The sequence below is a fragment of the Dermacentor variabilis genome, chromosome 9 (assembly GCF_050947875.1).
Source record: "Dermacentor variabilis isolate Ectoservices chromosome 9, ASM5094787v1, whole genome shotgun sequence".
NCBI lineage: Eukaryota > Metazoa > Arthropoda > Arachnida > Ixodida > Ixodidae > Dermacentor > Dermacentor variabilis.
In genome coordinates, this window is record NC_134576.1 from 46,105,160 (window position 1) to 46,123,533 (window position 18,374).

The window sequence follows — 18,374 nt, forward strand, 5'->3', positions numbered from 1 at the left end:
AGGTTTTCTCGGATTCATAATCATGTTGTGCATCCTTTTCTTGTCACTGTATAAAGTGCGGGAAATTAGGAGTATACACTCGTGGCGCCATCTGTAGAGCTGCTCCTGTCGGCCATCTAGCGGCCGCTTGCGCTCTGGGTATCGCAGGCGTGACTTCAGGCCTATCGCTGGAGAACCAAGTAAGGAGTTCCCGAGTTGCAGTGGCTTGAACACATATGCCTTTTACAAAAAGTAGCGCGCGCGAACTTCATGGTGTTTAGAAAGATGCAAATCGCGCTCAAAAAAGGAGTTCTTCGAGGCTGTCCTTGCTGAAGAGACTTCTTTATGAAATGTGGCTCATTACGCACTTGCACACGTTAAGGGATCAGGAAACGTATTGACCTAAATGCCGAGAAAATTCACATGCAAACTGCAATGTTGTTGCAACCTCGTATACCTGCGAGTTGCGACGGAACAAAATATTTTTTTGCGAAGCTTCACAGTTTCTTGCTGATAGGTTTATGCAATGTGGACGGAAACGTAGGTGACTAAACCTTTCCACGGAAGAAAAAAAAAACGGAGATTTAGGGATGTAAATTTTTTACCCGTTGTTGCTGACGTCTTTCTGAACACGGCGCGCTTGTCGTCGTCATTGTCAACCTTTTCTAACATGCTCAGGAGATCTGTTATGTTACCTAACAAGCTGCTAAAACTGTTGGCCACGCGTATCGCAGAAGCCAGACAGCATGCCAAATTAATAAGACGTGGTGCCAAAACACAGCTACAGACCGTTTCATCGGGCGAGGAGGATAGGGCGCGCGGAGAGCCGTTCCTCCTCTCTAGCTTGGGCGATCCGGCGCGGCGCTGCTTGAAAGTATTGCTGTCGCGTGCTGCGGAACGATTTCGAGATGTTTTAGATCTTACTTTGGGAAATTTACGGCATGTTCGTTCATATAAGGTCGTCAGGGAAGCCTTTCGGTGCATCGGCAACTACAGTGTAGACGGAAATATGTCTTGGGGGCGCAAAAATGTGACGCGCATAATCAGCCACGGTGTACGCGTACTATCAGTCGCGGTGCGTGTATGAGTTGTTTACTATTTTGCTTATATTGATTCTAATTCATCAAAGGAAACCGGCGTCTCTGTATTACCAGCATTAAATGGTAAATGAGCTCACTGTCTGATCGATTAGCGTAGGGAGTAAAACATAAAACATACTAGCGCATGCTCGTGCACGGCCAACCTAAGGCAACCACGAAACATCTGAGCGGCAGGCGCTATCAAATATTTGTGATACACTGGCATCGTTCTCACGCATTTCAAGTCTAGTGTGCTTGAAATTACCATATGTCTACGCTAGCCTTGCTGCATGAGGCCCATGGCGCTGCTCAACACAGCGATCACTGCGGTTGGTGAGCCAGCACGATACATACATAAGCTGTGTGCTTCGGCATTGCCTTTTTGGCCTGTATACAGGCATAGTAAATGAGAGGGTTCGCATAAAAAGAATGCGATGGCTATTTTTGAGCGCAAAATTTCCGTAAAACGTGTCAGTACGTCGTAGAGAACTGAACGAACACAACCGAAAAAAATTTCGGTTATCATCTTCTTACTCTAAAAAAGCAAGTTAAGCGGGCTAACGCCGCACAACGTTTATAAATATATAACCGCTGATGCCGCATGCTTGGACCATGCGCTATATAGAACAAATATATCTGTAACCCAGCACCTATATACTACTGCTTAGGACGCTCGCGCAGTTCGTCAACGGTCGCTTTGCTGGACAAGCTTAATTCAGACTCTAAGGTATGCTGCTATTACTAGCCAAAACTACTTTATTCATGGGTGAAAACCTCATCCATCCAACCAAGTAGTCACGCAATGTAACCTGCATCGAACAGTTTGAACGCTTGTCAAAGTATAACAGCACAGCTTCTATTGTAGCAGAACGGTGGCCACGCTGTTACGATCGTCGCGTATTTTTCATGGCTCCTAAACCGCTACTTAGAAATAGAGGATAATACTGCAATAAGGTCACATTAGTGATTGGAACATTCAGAAATACACAATTCATCTCCAAGGCTGATTGTAGGCTCAAATATGCGCGCATACATCGCGCTGCGTGTTCCGTCCACCTCAACGCCAGCAGAAATTCCGGCCATGACGCCGTCTCGCAGCACGTCTCGCAGAACCGTTTACCATGTAGAAGACGCACGTCATACTAAACAGACCGCACGACCGCGAAAACAAACGCCAGAACCTACCGCCAAGCGTATACCTGCCATGCAAAAGACCGCTTTCACCCAAGCCAGTATGGCGCTGCTCATAGGCGGCGCCACTGCGTTCACAATATGGCGGCGCCTACGAAAAAACGGTCTATAGGCCTTCCTGTAGGATGAACTTCTAAATGGCTCAGATAACTCAAGCGAGATAACACGGGAAGGCTAAGTTCAAGTTTTAACGCGGTAGCCATTTGCAAACAATGGTCATGCAATGACGGCAGCACTATAATTTACGCCATTTTCTTTCTGCAATTACTATATCTCCGTTTATAAAGTAACTGGAACATACATTAAGCTCTTCCTTCGGTCGTGCTCCTTTGACACTGTTCCTGCATATCATCCTGATTTTTGTCCCACATAACATCTACTAATAAAGTTGAACATCTTCACCTCGTTCCACATAGACTTCCCATATTTGCAGAAGTGTTCCACGCGCTTGGTGGAACTTATGTGGAAGGTGATTAGGAACGTAAAATCGGTCGGGACATGCCTGCATCATCCGTTCCCGGCCAGAGTGTCCGCAAGACGGGAAGCAGTTCGCGAGGAAGAAGAGCTTGTCGCGAGGGACACCGCCGAACGTGGCGTCGCCGCCGTGTCCCGTAGTCGCCCCCAGCCACGCCGTTCCCGGCCTGCGCGCTTCCAGGACGGACGCCGCGTGGCTGGCGGCGGTTGCGGCCAGGCTGAGTGTGGTCAGCAGCCGGATCTCACTCACGCGCAGCGTTCCCAGTTCGCTCGTCCGATTAGCCAGCAGCAAACGGTACCGCGCCAGCTGTGCTTTGATGGCGATCAGCTCCGGGCCCAGATCCGCCGGCGCCACTGGCTGCCGTACAACGAAGGTGCAGGCACACGTTTTATTTATCGCGAGGGAGAAAAAGAAAATGTAGCTATTTAATTGTACTGGTGACAACGATGCCACAAATAAAAATATATGCAGGCTTGTGCGACCTTAAATAATTAGAACGTAATTTCCAGCGGATCTGTCTGGCTTTTGCGAGCAGTTGCTATTCAAGAATTTCAGTTGGCTGTACGTCATTAAATCCTATACTTTCGTGTGTTGCGCACATGCGACTCTCTCGTTGGGAACATTGGCCACATAGAACGTTTCACAACACTTAAGACATTTTTAGGAAGCCAGTATTTCGTCCATACACATTTTACTTCGCCAGAACAATCCAATGGCTATAAGGTACCCTCCTCTCCTTCTTTTCCTGCGAAATGTATTCCGGCTGCACTAACAGTTCTGCCTAAGCAGCGGGATAAATTATGCGTTATTTGTAAAACAGGCCTACAACACCCCTCATCGCTTGCATACGTAATTTACTTATAATGCCGTAATCAGTCTACACCCTTAGAACTTTGCCTACACGTCACCATAACCTGCTTCTAATTTTAAAGACTTGTAAGCAAGATGGCTTGATTACTTCACCGAGGACACTATGGAAACCTACAACGAACCTCGTATAATGCATGAGAAAGCGGAAGAAAGAACGAGGGTTCAGTAATTAATTGAAACACTTCTAACTAGGCCAGGAAGGCTAAAGCTTCGCCGCACAAAGCACTTAACACGACCCCTGTTTCCGCAAAACATAAAGTAATGCATCTGGGGACGTTTGCAAACAAAGCTGAAAACAACTGTGTTACACTTTTGAACACTTGATTAGCGAATTTTTTTCAAGGCTTCACTTAATCCGCTCGCATCGCACAGAGATTCCCCGTAGTGGTCCCTCTAATTTCGCTAAGTTCTATCTTGGTGGCATTTGTAGTTTGGCCGGGAAAATGAGCTAGCTCTCGTAAGACACACTCACAACACTCAGGGGCACTTGTGTACGTAATTTATTGCAAATGCCACAATTAGCCGCACCTATTCTGAACTTTGCTAGCCCATCTCCTGCTACTTGGTCCTTGCTGTCACCAAGTATAAGCAAGGTGCAATTACAGCCGCTACAGACAATTCATTTCGCGCGTACGGACCTACAGGGACTGCATCTGCGACCAACAACTAGACGGAAGCAATAAAACAAGGGACCATCAACGGCAGAAGCCTGCGCCGCGCTGCGTAAAAGTGACGTGGTAAGATACCATGAAGTGACGTAGTGATTCACCATGAAACTGACGTGGTGATTGACAATGAAGTTATGTGGTGATTGGCCATGAAGTGGCTTGGTGATTGACCATGAAGTGACGTGGTGATTGACTATACAGTGACGTGGTGATTGGCCATGAAGTGGCGAGGTGATTGACCATGAAACTGACTTGGTGACTGACCATGAAGGGACGTGGACCATGAATCGGAATATCTTAGAGAGCAGCTCACACGCGCCCGTTCCTGCGGCGAGCGTAGGCGTGGTCCCGCGTAACCGAGCGAGCGAACACAACGAAGGACGAAAGACGGCGATAGAGAAGAGATTGCGAGGAGGAAAGCAGAGGAGAAGGGTGCAGCGGTGCCGTGAGGGGAAAAACGGAGGGGGAGGGTATGGTGAAAGCGTGAGAAGAAAAGCGTACTGCCGCGCAAGATGGGCTTTGCGGCGACGATGGCTACGAGATGACACCAGGGTAGCGTGCGTAGCCTGTTCACAGATGTCGCCACCGATGCCATATATGGAAACACAGCGCTGCATCTGTCTGCGGAAACATATATGAAAACAAAGCGCTGCAGGCCATACGCGTCACCCACGAGCTCCTCCTTGCGATCTCCCGATTAGCGAGGCAGTCGCCCTACACTTCGCTCCGTTTGCGACGTGCCGCACGATACAGATTGTCCGCACCAGCCAATATATCACAAAATTAGAACACGAATAGAGCTGCGCTCAAATTTAGCATTAGAGAGTATCGCAGTTTTCGCTTAATTTTCTTCTTCACATTTATTTTACTACGCTGCCCAATAGAGGCTTTCGGCTTATGCCTTATTAAGGCGAGAGTCCTAAGTCGTAATTATTCTTGAGACTTTCGCCTTAAGAAACATCTATTAAGGCGAAGGACTTAAGTGGTTCGTACCCCCGATGGTCTGGAAGACGCGTGCGTTACAGAAAGTCATGTGAGTCTTCTTTCAGAGCTGGCTCCAATGCTGCTCATCATGCCAAAAAGGCAAAGTAAATTAAGATAGAGTTATTTCAGGCACAGGAACCCATTACCTTCGGTGGCAGTCAAACCCACGAAGTTGTTTCATAGTTGAAAACATGACCTTTCATGTTGAGGCGAAGTTAATTAAGGCACAGTTAATTAAGCACAGTTCGAACCCACAACGTTTGGTGGGAGTCGCACCGTCGACTTTTCGTGAGTGTCGAACCCACGATAGTTCGTGTTAAGTAATATAAGTAAGTATTAAGTGTTAGTAAGTAAGTAAGTGTTAAGTAAACAAGTAATAAGTAACAACGCATTCGAAAGATGTTAAGCAATTTAATGAATGTCTCTTGAGCGCGCAGGCTTTCGCCTTCACCATCTTTGGCGTATGCTTAAATGACTCAAATATGTATCACTTTCTTTAACAAGGCACAGCTGCCACGCTGTTCGACGTAGCGTCAAGTTGCCTGAAAATGCGTCAGTACAAAACAAAGATCGTAACTTTTATTTTGAGGGCGCAGCATCGAGAGTGACAGCAAGTTTTTATTTTGGGCTTGAACTATTCAGAAAGTATTTTTACGACAAGCGGGTGCGACCCATCGGCGTGACCTAATAAGCAAGGCAGCAGCTGTTGCTCCCCCTTCCCCATACTGCTGACCAATGTTCGGGTGTCAGCCGTGCGCTATGCAGTTACGGTGCGTTCAGGAGACTTGCCTTTTCTCTGTCAATCAATCTCTCTCTCTATCTTTCTCTCTCTTCTGGGCACAAGGAACAGGGCCCTGAGAGCTACCAGGTGTCCCACAACACTCGCATGTTGAGGAGCGAAGCCAGTGACGTTGCAGGCATCGCAACTTAATGGAGCACGAGATGAGGCCTACGGAAACTCGTCGTCGTTAGTCAGTGCCGAACGAAAGCTCATGATACCTTCTTGTGACGATACTCGTGGCGTTTTCATTGCCTCACGCGATGGGATCCGATCACGTGGCGCGCTTCAGCAGATGACGAAGAGCGCGATCGCCAGTTCTGGCGCCATATTGTAGCAGGTGGTTACCATGGAAGCCGTCTCTTGCCCAAAACTATCCTGCGGCCAGAATTCAGTAGCTCATCAGACAGCGAAGAAGACCTGAATTATCATGGCCGCTATCCAGGAGCAGCGCTGGATTAAGGGGGGGGGGGCTAAGGGGGCTGCAGCCTAGGGCCTCACCTTGGACAGTAGGAGGAGGGGGCCCATTTATTGTAACCTGCTTAGTATATGGAACCATGGGCAACGAAACTTCGAGCGACATGTGTGAAGCGAGAAAACCAGTACGAGCAAACGGGGCCCCCCGCCTAATGTAAGAGCATGCGTTTAGCCTGATCATTTGGGGAGAGCTTGTCGAGCTGCAAAAACAGGAATCCGCTGCCACCCCGGCGGGGCCCTCTTTCTTACGAAGCGAGGTGCGTTTGCTTGGAAGAGTTTTCATGGTTTCCTGTCAGTCCGTCTGTCCAATACTTTCTGGAGAGGAGGGGCAAGGGGGAAACACCTAAAGCACGTAATGTGGGATGAGGACCTAAATATCCCTTTCCCCTCGTCACCACCCCGCCACTCTCCACCTCTCAAATAGTTCCGCCGCTGTCCTTTTGATAGAAAGGATGTGCTGCAGTACCCAACAGTGCCTTCCTTCCATTCGACTTTTCTTTACCGTGATGGTAATTTGGGCGGGGTAGGATGAGTCCGATAGCAGATCATGATGAATCTGATGGCAGAGTCTAGGCAGGAAAGGAAAGAAGACGGCACACGTGCACGCGTGCCGTGGGGCATAGAATGTTCACTGTTCGGGCTAGGGTTGTGGTAGAGCGAAAGGGGAAGTTGGAGAGCAGGACAGAAAGGCCTGTCTCCAGGGCTTATTCCTGCCTAGTGGCTGCGCACCCTCGCGGGCGCTCGACGAAAAAAGAGGTCAGACTGGCCGCCGAACTTTCCAGAAAGAAGTAGAAAAAGATAACTCAGAGGTGACGGAGGACGCGTAACTTCGCCCTGGCTAGGAGTCGCGCTCTCCCCTTCGTTCTCACGCTCGGTGTCGATGGGGCGAAAGAAAAATCGAGAGCCTCCCAGAACAGACGATTGCTCCTAGCCAATAGGAAGACGAGACCTGAACGGGATAAGGAGGGAGTTAGTACGGATAAGGAGGGAATTTGTACATGGAACTCTATGCGCATGTGAATGCCTGCTTTAGCGCTAGTAACAGGCAGACGCGACGCGCGTCTATAAAAGGAAGTTGATCGCGGGCTGCGATTCAGCCCCGAGCTGTCGGTTAAGCTTGCATAAGCCCGCCCGCTGAGGAGCTCCCGGGGAACGCACCACTTTCGGCCAGCCACGGACCATCCAGGCAGCGTCCACCAGTCATCGGGACAGCTACCGTTGGACACATGCGGTCGTGTCGGACTGACGAAGTGCCCGGGGAACAATTAGCATACATTCAGGCGAAAATGCTCGGTCGGAAGCATCAAAGTGGTGCGTCTAAACGAAAGGCGAAGTTAGAAAGAGAAGAGCGTGAAATGAAGCTACCAAAGATGACAAAGTACCTACTGAATGCAGCTTGAGCGGAGCAGTATGATCGCTCTACCCAGAGTCCGTGTCAAACTCCCAATAGTACCGACTGTGCTTCTGTGGAGGACTTGCCAACTCCATCACCACGGTTTCCTGGCAAGAAGCAAGTTTTGACTCCTCTTGGTTGTCTGGATCCTGTGAAAACGGTGCCAACCTCGGTCGCCCATATTTCTGAGCAACCGATGCTAAGCAAGCCCTGTCCTCTTCCTGAGTCAGCAACGTCTATGCTACTCGGCCGGGCCCCTGCCACAAAGCTCCAGGTGTCCTGTCCGCCACGCCTGATTTCTACTACTGCTGATCAACAGGTGCCAAACCTCCCTGATGAGCCTCCTTCTACTGACGAACGCCAGGAAACAACACTCCAAGAACCGACTCACTTGTTTCCTGTTAGTTTGGCTTCAAATAATCTTGTTTCCACCCACAAAGTGTGTCTCGAGAGGACGAATGAGACGGCTTCTCGTTGCGGCAACAGAGAAGTACAGACACCCCCCAGGAAGCCCTGCTAAGTGGCCAGACGGTATTACTGACAGCTTTCGGAGTGTCTGCCTTGAGAAAGGGTCATTATATTTTCAAAATCGGGCAGAAAATTTTCCGTCTTCCGAAAGGCAATACAAAACTCAGAAACGTTATATGTCACCTTATCTTTTCGTGCGAAAGGCTGTAAATGGGGAGGCGTACGAGAGACACTGGTTAATGTACACGGAGTCCAAAGGTTCTGCTTAATGTTTCATGTGAAAACTATTTTCGATTTTAAGCAACCCAAGTGCTTTCACCACACACGGCTTCTCTGACTGGAAAAGAGCAGAAGAAAAGGTTTGCGCACATGAAAATAGCGTCGAGCGCCGGAACTACGTGGCAGCATGGCTCGCCCGCTCTAACTCGAGCCGCACAATAGACAAGGAGCTGGTTGAGCATCTTGTCGCTGAAACCGCTTACTCAACAGAGGTGTTGAAGCGCGTAGTCGTTGTAGTTAAGCTCCTAGCTGAGCGCAGCCTATCGTTTAGGGGCAGTGAGGAGATTTTTGGTTCACCGAGAAATGGCAATTATATGGGAGTGCTTGAGGCCATTGCCAAGTTTGATCCCTTTCTAGAGGAGCACATCAAACGCTACGGGAGCAAACGAAAAGGTAATCCATCGCATCTGTCAAAAACCATTTGTGATGAATTTATTGAGTATATGGCAAAGGCTGTCAAGGACCGTCTCGTTGACGAAGTGAAACGCGCAAAATACTTCTCTTTATTAGTTGATGCGACTCCCGACCTTACTCACTCAGCTGTCAGTTGTTTTACGATACTATTTAAATGGGAAAGTGTACAAACGCTGTCTTGGATTTGTTCCAATTGAATCGCACACCGGCTTGTATCTTTTTGATACCGTGATGTCCCTCTTGACGACCAATGGCATCTCAATTGATGATTGTAGGAGCCAAGCTTATGATAATGCGAGTAATATGTCAGGAAAATACAAAGGACGGCAAGCTCAAATCAAACACCTGAACGATTTGGCAGTCTACGTCCCGTGTGCTAGTCATCCACGGAACTTAGTTGTGTAGCCTTGACAGTTGCCTTGAGGCAGTCAAATTTTTCACTGCAGTTCAGAGGCTGTATGTATTCTTTGCTGCCTCACCTAAGCGATGGAAGTATCTTTTGGACAGCATGGGCGGAACTGGCCAGCAGCTTGTTTGGAAAGTCTCTCTCGGGTGGTCAAGACACGCTGAATCATGTAAGGCCATCCTGAAAATTTTCAATGCAGTCTTGTGTTGCCTTGAAGCTATATCAAAGAACGAGGGAGAAAACGGTGACACTGGTGACACTAGGAACGAAGCGCACTCTCTCTTCAAGAAAATGACAAAACTAGAGATTGCATTCATGGCGATTCTCTGGAGTGAAATCTCAGAGCGCTTCGACAAAACGAGCGCAGCACTTCAGAAACCAGGCCTACACATTTCAACTGCTGTACACCTGCTGAGTTCTCTAGAAGGCTTTAATTCTTTGCGACCTCTCTTTGATACCTTCGAAGAGAGAGCACGCACGTTAAGTACCAATAAATGTTATCAGGATGAGGGATTGCATTCGAAAAACTTTAATAAATGTCCTGCAGGACGCACGTCAGCCCGCAGTGGGCGTCACCCACGCAGGGACCGACAGGGACTACGTGGCGGCCGCTGCGCGAGCCTGCTGGACGGCCCATTGCTGGTCTTGTAGGAGTGGGCTTCGTATGGTCTTCCCCCACTTGTCGGAGGTCGAGTCGGGCGGAGCTTTTCTGCACTCCCAGAGCAGGTGTGCTGATGTCGCCGTGACCCCAAAGGAGGGGCACGCATCGTCGGGGTAAACGTCCGGGTAGATGATGTGCAAAGAGGCGGGGTTTGGATAGGTATCTGTCTGTAATAAGCGTAGCGTTAGTGCCTGCGGCCTGTTCAGCTTGGGATGAGGGGGCGGAAAGAGACGTCGTCCCAAGTAAAAGTGTTTCGTGATTTCATTGTAGGTTACTGGGGCGTCCCTGTTCGCCTCCAACTCAAACGCATCGTTTTGAGTAAGCACCCAGACGGAAAAAGTGATAGTGCGCTTCAAGGTAGAAAAAAGCTTATCGTAAAGACCTACAATGTTGCACTCAACAGTCTAGGCAATGCTTTGCGAGTGCGAAAGGCTGCCTACACTGAACTCTGCGAAGGGTTCGGATTCTTAAAATTGCTGACAGAAGTTGGGAACGAGGCCGCTCTGGCACAGCAGGCTGAGAAGTTGGTGAAAACCTACAAAAATGATTTGGAGCCAGCATTTCCCGCTAAAATTGTTCAGTTTGCGAACTTTCTACACTACTCTGTGTGCCAGCATACGAGTCCCCTAGGAATAATGAAGTTGCTGCACGAAAGAAAGCTTGTTGATGTGTTTCCGAACCTTTCTATTGCTTTGCGAATGTACTTAAGCATACCCGTGGCAAACTGTGAGACCGAACTGTCGTTGTCCAAGTTGTCGCTGATAAAAAAACGCCTTCGTTCGAGCCTCCTTGATGACAAGGTGCGTGCTTATAAAGAACCGTATTTTTAACAATTGTTTTTAATAGTGCCACGTTTATTTGCTGTCGTCCTTGCTTGTCTTACCTTCAAGGAAAATATTTTCAAATAATGTTTTGTAATTACAGTTGGTAATTTTCAAGTGTATTTTAGTGCATTCTTGTGGTGTTTCTATTGCCTTAAGTATTGTATATCTCTATTGCATATTTATAGAGTAATGTGTATAAAGATTACTGCAGTCTATGATTGAATTTTAATAATGTTTTGGATACAACCATGTGTCTCCTCACGGGATTAAACTTAGTGATGCAAACAAAGCCTATAGCTTCAGAAGGATCGACATCTGAGCTGTGTTGTCTTTTTTACGTTCTTGTTCGTCTTGAGTGCACTAAACTTTTCCTTAAAGCCTAGCTTTTGCTGAAAACAGAATGCAGATTATTCACAAAGTGAACATATGTGTTGGTGTTTACAACAGCACGCGTTTCAAGCAAGTTTTGTTGTTTTCCTTATAATAATAACAATAATAATAATCCCGTTGATCGCACTTCGTTCTTTTTAATTTGGTAGAATTAAAATGAAACATGGCATATTTACAGTAGCGTAGCAGGCGACAGGGGGGGGGGGGGGTATGTATAGGGAAAGGGGGCCTGCATGCGAATTAGCCCAGGGCCCCCATTTTTCTTAATGCGGCCCATTCCAGTACAGGCTGTACAGGTCCCGTACATTCCGCTGCGTCCCACGGTGACAAGGTAGTTCTGCCAAAGACGACGTTAGATAACTTTACCTTCACGTTTACTGCGCATTCCAGCCGGACCAGTACGTACACACAACAGCTCAGCAGAAACGCTAGTGTGCTCCATAATGTGCGTCCACTGAATGCTCACGCCAGCAGCGGAAGGCAGAACGCTGGCCCGCTTTCAACACCGAGCCGATTGAGTGGACCACTGGAAGTGTGTCCCCTTCACTTCGTCATGTTCGCAGTGAAACGCATTCCGCGTCTCTTGAGCACAGTCGCGTGAGCGCCGTTGGTAGCCGGACATCACGAAGGCAGTGATGGCGCCGACGGCGGGAATACGACTCCAACGCCCCTATAGTTTCTATCGCTGTGAAAAATACACAGGTGATGGTTGTGTCTCTTGGATCGTATGAAAATAATGCAAGCATCACGAAGCACAGTTTGGTAGAATGTCAGAGTACACGAGCTATGGAAGATGTGGACATATGTTCAGCCTGATTAAGGGGTGAAGCGCGAGCGCTTTTCTCAATATTAATCTTGAATACACCCAGCTGAACTATGTTGACCGGTTGCATTATTTTCGCACACTGCTGACCACTGTTACGAGGTTCCTAAGATCTTAAAAGTAGACAGAAAATACGCACATAGATCCTCCGACACTACATCAGGGACTCAACGATGATCGACCAAAGGCGCCTGCAGATGCCATAAATCCTTCTACTAGTAAAGTCAACTAGAGATGTCACGAATGTGAGGTGTGTATGTGATTTCGCTAAGGCGAACATCGGGGGCGCGATCGGAGATATTTTGTTCGATACGCGTTCTGTTCAGTTGCTGCAACGTCACAAAGTTGCAGTATGCAAAATTTGTGAAAGCGGGGCGGAGAGAGCAGCCAATCAGGAAGCGGTGACCTCCCCGGATGTTTACTTCCGTCGTTTGCCGTCTGCTTGCAGACAATGTACTACAAAATGAAATGTTTCTCGTCTTCCAAATGAACGAAATCTTTATAAAAAAACATGTAGTTTCTCTTCTCAAGCCCAAACACGTTTCAAATAGTAGTGCGTGCGACTACTGCAATTTATAACTATTAGTTTCTTTGCGTCATCCCTAGGTGGTGTCGCGCACAGCGAGAAGAAAAAAGTAAAAAGAACGACGGGAACAGTGGCGCACTTTTCAAGAGGCAGCGACAACATTCTAGTGGCTCGCTGGCACCGATGATGGGGTCGATTTCTCTGTACAACCAGCCAATTATTTGTTTCGAGAAGCAAAAACGACGCCGGAATTCACTTTATGCCATTCCTTCAAACGCGTTTCGCACCGCCACCCGCTCTACTTTTTCCTCTAGAAACGCCAGCGCAACAACCTAAGTTCACAACGGAAGCGCCATTTTCTCGAATTAAACTATGGATTGGATACAAACGCGCCGTGCCGCAGCCGCCTGTTGGATCCAATTCAATCCACCAGACGCGCCATGCGAAGCCGTATGATCGCTCCAAACTTCCAAGCTCCCGTTGGGTTCGGCGCCTAGCAGACGAAATGCTCGGTGGGAGGATGATTGACAGGAGCGTGTCATAATTTTGACGTCACCAAAAATGTGGCCGCGCCCCGCGGCTGGCGACGTCGGCGCGGAGTAGGCCAATCGCGCGCGCCGGTAACCGAACGAACGCGCCGAACAACCATCTCCGATCGCACCCCAGAAGTCTGGAAAGATTGGTAGCTGCTGCGTCAATGAAGGCGGTGACACTCCGTGAAGTTTTGCCGAAGATGCTTACCGACAACATCATTGTGCAGAAGTCTACTGACGCACAAGATTTAGCAAGAAGAGAACGCAGCCGAGGCTCAACAACGGAAAATTTGGAGGACGTTTAAACTTCGCCTTCAAGAGTGAAACGCGATAGTATTCAAAGATCCCTGGCTCCTTCATACGTTTCTCGGCAACTGCAGCTTATGTAACCGTAAGGTTCACAGAGAAACGCTGGAAGCGAACGCTATGCACGAAGGCGAACTTTCTTGTAGAAACACGGCCTCTCGCGTGGGCCGTGGATGCGCGGAGGCGAGCGCCATCTGGATGGTGTTGCAAGGAACCGGGCGCGCGGCTCTATGAATGGTAGAAACACTGGAACAGTGGTTTGTGCTTCACACTCCGCGTAACACAATTATGTTTTCTCATATATTCAAGTTACAATCCGACGCTATCATGCCTGTAGATTGTGTGTAAGTCGTACTTTATGATTTCTCAGACGCATTTTACTTCGAGGGATTAAATGAGTTCAGTAACGTGCTTGTGTTACAGGGAGGGCCTGCGTGGTGATGGACGCCTTGTTCGGAATGATTTTTCACTCACAAGTCCGTCAACGCTTGATGCAAGACGCGGTACGACGACCTCGGATTTTCTGCGACGCGGCACCATTATTGCTATCGCGTTAATGACTGCTAGACGCATTAAAGCATATTGCCGTAGAAGTTGGCTGCAGGGATAGAAGTACCCACTGTCAAATGACTCGCCTAGAAACGTCCACCCATGCGGAATGAATAGGCACTTGCAATCCACATCGTCAACGCCGATTATTACCAGCAGTGCTCATGTGAAGAGATTTTTTGGCGAGCAAAATTGCGTTACCTCGGAAGGCGACTCCAAGTTAGACGCCAACGACGAGAAACGCCGGCTCAATGCAGGCAGCAGCTTTTGTTTTCTACCAGTGTACAACAGAACGACAACCATACAACTACCGCCGTTTAAATGAGAGCCTCCTTTTGCCCTACTTTGTGAGCGTTATCAAAGTATTCAAAAAATTGACATTTGAAATCTCAGTAGCTATTGAGCCTCAATCCACCTAAAGCCACGCTCAGCCCAGGGGCACGTCGTTCCTAAGTGTGCAACATGCAGAGAAACCGCAGGTTGTTGTTGTTGTTGATGTCGTCGTCGTCGTCGTCGGAATTCCATCTTCGCAGCACCACATGCGGCCACTGCTAGCTGGCACCCCCCTCGATATCCCCCGACGCAGCGCGACTGCTCAGCACATTAGTAAGTATATATATCGACACGTGTACTTGTTTATCTTTATCGGGTGACCGCGTTTCACCGCCTAACATATCGCACAACGCAGGACGCGCTTGCATGTATCGGAAGTTTCTCGAAAGTTATCGATGGCACATTGCTGTCTGTTATCAGCGAACCTTATGTAATATGATTTCATCGCGCGGCACGAATGACATAGAACTTTCTGGAAGACACGCGGGTCCCAGCGATTACTGTGGAACCTTCGAAAATTGATGTATAAAAGCCGAGGCGCTTGACACGCTGATCATAATTTCCACGATCGCCGAGTGTGTTCGCCGCTATCGTTGTTGTTTGAGTATAGCCTGCTCTTGAAGGCACAAGTTCGCCCAATAAAACGCTAGTTTCGTTAATCACAGTTTTGTTGCCTTGTTCACCATCACTACTACGTGACATCTGGTGGAGGTGCTTTACGTTCATGTACCGGACGCCCCCGGCAAGCCGTGATCCAAGCCCGGACCGCAAAGACAACACCAACGTCGTCCCGCAGCATCGAGCAAGCCGCCGGCGACAGCAGCTGTCCCCGGAACACGGACTTCTACCAGAGACGACCAAAAATATCGTAGCCAAGACAGCCCCAATGGCAGCCGCAGCGTCCCCAATTGTTCTGCAGCAGCCCAGGGAGCCACCGACATTCCGCGGTTCCACATTCGAGGACCTGGACAGCTGGCTGGAGACGTATAAGAGGGTCGCTGCGTTTAACAGCTGGAACAGCCACGACAAGCTGGGACATGTCTATTTCGCATTGGAAGGCGCGGCCAGGACGTCGTTGGAGAATCGAGAAGCCACCTTAACAACGAGGGACCTGTTCCGAACCGGCTTCCCGCAAACATTCACGAGCGTCGGGCGTAAAGAGCGCGCCCATACTAGAAACCCGAGTACAGCTTCTCAATGAGACCATAGCGATCTTCACGGAGGAGATGGTCCATCTTTTCCGGCCCGCCGACCTGGAAATATCGGACGAGAATAAAGTCCGCTTCCTGATGCAGGGCATCAAGCAACAACTTTTCGCCGGACTAATTCGCAACCCGTACAAGACCGTACCGGAGTTTTGTACAGAGGCATCGACGATCGAGAAATCTCTGGAAATGCGCACTCGGCAGTATAACCTACAAGTGCGCACGCCGAAGTGTGCCATCAAAAGCCCTGGGTTCCGACGACCTTCAAGAGACAATCAGGGCCATTGTGCGCGAAGAACTGCGCAAAGTCTTGCCTTCGTAGCAGTCTCAAGTGGCCTCGATCGCCGACATCGTGAAAGAAGAGGTTCAGTGATCGCTTCGAGCGCCTGAGATGCAACCACAACTACCGCAGCCCCAGCCGGAAGCGATGACCTACGCCGCCGTCGCACGCCGTCAAGGTCCCCCTCCGCGATCGCACCAGGGCCCTGTAACGCCGCATTTCCGTCGTCCAGCGCAGCTACGTGAGGAAGATGGACATTTGGCGAGCCCCCGACCACCGCCCGCTCTGATATCACTGCGTAGAAGCCGGTCATCTGTACCGCCGATGCCCATACCACGACTTGGGACTGAGAGGGTTCGCCGTCAACTCACCGCGTCCACAGCTTGCGGAGCGCCCACGTGACTTTTACCTAGCCGCCACTCAGTGAAACTCTCAACGAATATCCGGCTCACCGTCACTTGGTCGCTACCTGTCCCCGCAACACCTACCATACACTGACCAAGCCCGAGGGCGGTCTCCAAGCCCATATACTTAAAAACTAAAAGCAGCTACCGATGGAGGCTCGGTTGCTGTTCGTCGAAATGACGAAGACCCTCCGCCACCGACGAAGCCGTCGAAGAGACTATCTCGACGACATAACAACGACACGCCGCCATCCCTACGAGCCCTGAAAGCAAGAAAATGCACTGACCAAAGACCTGATGCCGCGATGTACCAGCCACACATCAACGCGACGTAGCCGCGATTCGACGCCGAGAGCTAACTGCAACGCAAGACAAAGAAACACCGACCTCGACGTGCTCCTCGATGGCGACGCAGTCACCGCATTATGAGACACAGGAGCCGACTACTCCATCATGAGTGGCCCTTTCGCCGCCAAGTTGAAGAAAGTTAAGACTGTGTGGGCAGGCCCCCAAATTCGGATCGCTGGAGCACACCTAATAACACCAACTGGAATCTGCACGGCAAGAATTACGGTTCATGACCGGACCTGCCATGCCACCTTCGTTATCCTCCAACAGTGTGCACGAGACGTCATTGTCGGCATGTACTTCCTGATCCAACACGGCGCAGTCATCGACCTGAAGTCGAAATCGATAACACTGTCGGAAGATCAAGCGATACCACCAGAGAGCTGCCGTAGTCACCACGCCTTGAGTGAGCTCGAAGATCAAGTGAGCATCCTGGCTCCCTCCAGCATTGTTATTTCCGTCGGTACCGAAACACCAGCAGACGTAGAAGGCGTTATCGAGGGCGACCAGCGTCTACTGTTTAACCGTGAAGTTTGCGTCGCAAGAGGGATCACTGGATTGCACGGAGGGAAAGCGAAAGTGATGCTGACAAACTTCAGCCAGGTGTTCAAGCACATCGACAAGGGCACGATGATCGCATAGATCGAGGAAATTCTGGAAACCAGCAATACGTTTGTCCTCTCGGATTCTGCCGCATCTACACCTACGACCGTAGTTCACGAACGAGACTTCTACATAAATCCAAGTCTCCCCATGATTAAGCAGAAACAGCTCAGAAGTCTGTTCCGACGATACAAAGACTGTTTTTCGACGTCATCGAGGATTCGACAAAGACTAGTGGCAAAGCATTGCAAAACAACCGAAGAGTGCGCTCAACTTCTCCGCCAGTGCCCTTAACGAGTTTCGACGCCAGAACGTGAAGCTATAAGAGAAGCCGACGAAATGCTGTGCGATGACATCATCCAGCCGTGAAAAATCCCATGGACATCTCCTGTTCAACGTTCCAGCGCGTCATGGATACGGTGTTAGCAGGATTGAAGTGGCAGACCTGTCTTGTTTACTTGGATGACGTTGTTGTCTTCGCCGAAAATTTCGACGATCACTTTAGGCGGCTTGCGACAGTACTAGAGGCCATCAAGTCATCAGGGCTCACTCTGAAGCCGGAAAAGTGCCGCTTCGCTTAAGATGACCTTCTGTTCCTTGACCACGTCATCATCAAATCTGGAGCCTCCCTGACCCGCAGAAGACAGCTACCATCGTTAAGTTCCCGCAGCACATCGACAAGAAGGCAGTGCGTCGATTCCTTGGCATGCGTGCCTACTATACAGGCGCTTTGTCAAGGACTTTTCACGCATCGCTGAGCCACTGACACATAATGTGATGTCGAGTTCAAGTGGGAAACGCCGCAGGCCGACGCATTTCAAGAACTCAAACGACGCATGCAGTCGCCTCCAGTACTTGCGTACTTCGACGAGGACGCCGATGCCGAGATCTACACAGACGCCAGTAGCCTAGGTATCGGTGCTGTCCTAGTCGAGAGGAAAGACGCACTTGAACGGGTGATATCTTATGCTAGCCGGTCGCTGTCAAAAGTGGAAGGTAATTATTCTATGACTGAAAAGGAATTCCTCGCCATCGTTTGGGCAACAGTGAAATTACGCCCTTACCTATATGGCAGGCCATCCATAGTCGTCAGTGACCATCCCGCGTAGTGTTGGCTAGCGAACTTAA

The 18,374-nt window shown here is 49.4% G+C and overlaps 1 protein-coding gene across 1 annotated transcript in view; it reads right to left on the bottom strand.

The window, feature by feature from the left end:
- Positions 1-2,504: 2,504 nt before the first annotated feature.
- LOC142558330 (uncharacterized) overlaps positions 2,505-18,374 on the bottom strand; it is a 68,625-nt gene continuing 52,755 nt past the window's right edge. The window contains exon 8 of the mRNA XM_075670477.1: positions 2,505-3,081. Within this exon, the coding sequence (XP_075526592.1) occupies positions 2,629-3,081 (453 nt within the window). The 3' untranslated portion in view covers positions 2,505-2,628. The remainder of the gene's footprint in view (positions 3,082-18,374) is intronic.